The sequence below is a fragment of the Apis dorsata genome, unplaced genomic scaffold (genome assembly GCF_000469605.1).
Source record: "Apis dorsata unplaced genomic scaffold, Apis dorsata 1.3 scaffold_169, whole genome shotgun sequence".
NCBI lineage: Eukaryota > Metazoa > Arthropoda > Insecta > Hymenoptera > Apidae > Apis > Apis dorsata.
In genome coordinates, this window is record NW_006263457.1 from 218,574 (window position 1) to 221,951 (window position 3,378).

A 3,378-nucleotide genomic window follows, 5' to 3' on the forward strand; every position below is an offset into this window, starting at 1 on the left:
TTCATCGAATCGTACGAAGCTCGCTCGAATTTCATAGAGAGAAGAATCAGAGATTTTGATCGATCGCTTTGAGAGAAAGAGAGACGGAAAAGAAAAGAAAAGAAAAATTCAGAAGTATTTGGTCGAGACGCGTGTTGTCGTCGGCGAGGAACGATCGAAACTGACGTTTCCGAGAGATTTCGTCGGGGAACGATGGATCAAAGGAAGTGGAGAGCTATTCTTATTTTTCCAGGCATGCCAGGGAGGGAAATACGAGGAAGAGAGGAACACACGAGGAAACGTAAGCACTACCGGTTAACAACTAAATTCAAGGCTTCTGGCGAGCAAGGGTCCAGAAACGAACTTGGAGGAGGGAGGCCGGTCTCGTGGAGGCAAAAAGGGAGAAAAAAGAAGTATAGCACTTAAGGAGAAGAGTCTTGAAGTCGACTCTTTTTTGATCGTCAACCCTATTCGCGTCTCGTTTTCATTGCTCCCTTTTTACAATCTCTTGCGGTTCTTCGCTTCCTTTTTTTTTTTTTCTCTCTTGCGTTTCTTGAGTCGTATGAGAGAGTTTATCGAGTCAAAATAAGTTATTTTACGTGAAAAATCCGTTATAGATTTTTTAAAATTCTTTTTCGCGATCGTTTATTTATTTATTTATCTCTCTCTTTTTCTTCTTCTTCTTCTTTTTTTTTTTTTTTTCAGTCGAAGTATCAAGATTATGGAGAGTATTTTTATATCAGTTAATTGAGAGTCAGGCTATTTTAGCATCAACAGATGTTCAACATAGTATATCGATTTTATTGATGTTTATTTTGTCCCAACACTAGAAAAATATATAAGCTCGTGAGACGTTAAATCGATCTTTATAGACACTCTTCCATCAAAGATGTTTCGAAACTTTTTATTTATTAGCTTTATAAAATGCACCATAAAACGTGAAATATGAAACGATAAAACAGTCTGGTCCATCCATAACATTTTTTTTTACAAACTTTTTCGATAAACTTTTTACGGAGGGATTAAAATCGTGCGTAAAGGAAAAGTTAAATATAAATTTCAAGAAGAAGATAGCAAAATGTGCTTTACTATAAAAAAAAAAAAAAAAATAACGTAACGTGGAAAGGAGGAGGATTCGAAGAAAAGAGAAGAAATGAATTTCAGAAAATAAAGTATGAATAAAATTAGAATTCTGAAAATTATAATAAATAGAGAGAAAGAGAGAGAGAGAGAGAGAGATTGTAAATTTTAAAAAGAAGATTTCGTAACGAGTTAATATTTTCACTCAAGGTTTTATGCAGTAGTTTTTGTTATGAACTCTATCGATCGTTCAAGTTTTCCTTTCGAGAGCACGTGTGTTAATATCGATCGCCTCTTTGTTGCAATTTTTCCATGACGTAAAAAGTCTTAGGGATTGGACAAATGCATGAGAACAAAATTTTATTATTCGTTATCGGATCGATACGTATTTCATTTAAAAAATTTAAATTCTTTAAGTTATTCCAAGTTCTTTAAATGAAAAATGGATGGAAAAAATTTAATTAAAGTATCGAAAAAAAATGTTTACAGACATGTCTCAAAGTTTCGTTATCAAGTTAATTTAAGCTTAAGTCGCTTATAACACGTGTATCGCGGCGTGAAAAAAAAAACTGGCGCAAGCCAGCATCGATGGTGCTTCCACAGAAATCACGTTAAATTTAACAAGATCACTTCGTGTCGAAAAGGAAAAAAAAGCTTTAAAAAACAGAAAAAAAAATAAATGGAAGAAGAGACGCAACAGTTCAACAAATATTTTTCTCGTTCGATGAATTTTTATACTTTCGAAAATCGAAATTCCAAGAATATCGGCAAGAATTACGGAACGAAATATGTCAAAAAACTTCAAAAGAGAAGAACTGTAAATACAACGAAGATTTAGAAATCCTACATAAAAATCGAGAGAAAAATCATCAAATTTAAATTCGAACACGATACTCCACAATAAAGAGAGACAAATAAATCAAAAGAGCATTGCTTCGAATGCTCGGTCGATAAACAAATCTCTAATCACATAAGCTATCGAAATTGATCGAAATATTGATAAAAACGCCTTCACGATCCCCTCTCTCTCCCACATTTGCACACTCACCGGAAGTGGATCTTAAGTGCGGCAATTCTTTCCTGGGGATGATCGAGGGTAATCTCGAGCATCCGCAGATGTCCTCGATGTCCATCAACGACTTGCTGTTCTTCATCCTGTCGGAAGAAGGTTAAGGCGTACTCGATCCAAAGTGACTCCAAGCGGCATCACGGATCAGCATGGATCCCAGCCCCGAGCGTTCCACCGACGGGGTCGAACTTGCCTGTATCCACGATCGGCCGGCGACCTTGTCATTCTCCCCGTCTTCGCCCCACTCGAATGTTCCACGTGCTGCGTCGTCCTCCGTCAATCGATCTCCCCGTTTGACGCGAAATCAAAATGGTGGCAGCCGAGGATCTCGGGATCTATTCATAGATCACCGTTCGATGGCCCCCGGTTCGTGGACTGGTTTCGAGGAACGAACGAGGAAGACCGCGACCGGACCTATAAGCCCGCGCTCGATTCGTGTCCGGTACTTATAGCGAGGCATCGCGAGGGGGGTGGGTTTTTGCACCCTCTCTCTCTCTCTCTCTCTCTCTCGCTTTGCCTAGACGATTTCGCGACTCGTGGCAACGAGTGCCGCGTGCGTTCGGATCGATCGATAGTAAATGCGCCCACGAAAGGGTAGAAATATTCCGGATTACGACGTCATCGAGTTGGAACGGGTTGGAGGGTAGGCTTCTTATTGCGTGCATTCGCTCGAATGTCGAAGAAAGTTTGGGAAAACTTTTGGAACGGGTTATTTTGAAATGATTTGAAGGCGATTATGAATTATCGAAGGAAAGCAATGTGGGGATTATTGAATAGATTTTAATTCGTAGCGCTATTAGGGTTATCGTTTTATTGCGTGTTTATTAGAAACGTAAGAAAGCGTTGAATCGAAGTTTAAATTTCGTATCGATCGGTGGAATTGTTTCTCACCGATTGCCGTGAAAGTATAGCCATCTGGTGGGAATTATTTCGCGTTCGATTAACGGGTAATGACACACGAACGAAATGTTGGTTCGACGAGTTTACTCACTTTGCAAAAATTAATAAATCGATCGATGAAAGGTGTTTTTTTGGATAGAGGAAAATTTGTATGGGTGAAAATCAAATTTCGAATTTATCGCGAATCGATCGTCGATAACTTTTTTTGCAGAGTTTACTAAATTGTGCGCTAGAGCCACCTATCGGCGCCAGTAGGAAATAGTATAGGACGATACGGTTGCATACCCGCAGGCGCTTGAACGATTACTCGATCAACAAGGAATGACGTCACTTGAAAAACGAGATCATGT

At 39.0% G+C, this 3,378-nt stretch overlaps 1 protein-coding gene across 2 annotated transcripts in view; it reads right to left on the minus strand.

The window, feature by feature from the left end:
• The window catches only part of LOC102678393 (MAGUK p55 subfamily member 6), a 19,629-nt gene extending 17,109 nt beyond the window's left edge, over positions 1 to 2,520 (minus strand). Inside the window, exon 1 of one of the 2 annotated variants that reach the window (XM_006614023.2) lies at positions 2,108 to 2,520. In XM_006614023.2, the coding sequence (XP_006614086.1) occupies positions 2,108 to 2,213 (106 nt within the window). In that variant the 5' untranslated portion in view covers positions 2,214 to 2,520. The remainder of the gene's footprint in view (positions 1 to 2,107) is intronic. The other variant, XM_006614021.2, reaches the window with a different exon arrangement.
• Positions 2,521 to 3,378: the final 858 nt, after the last annotated feature.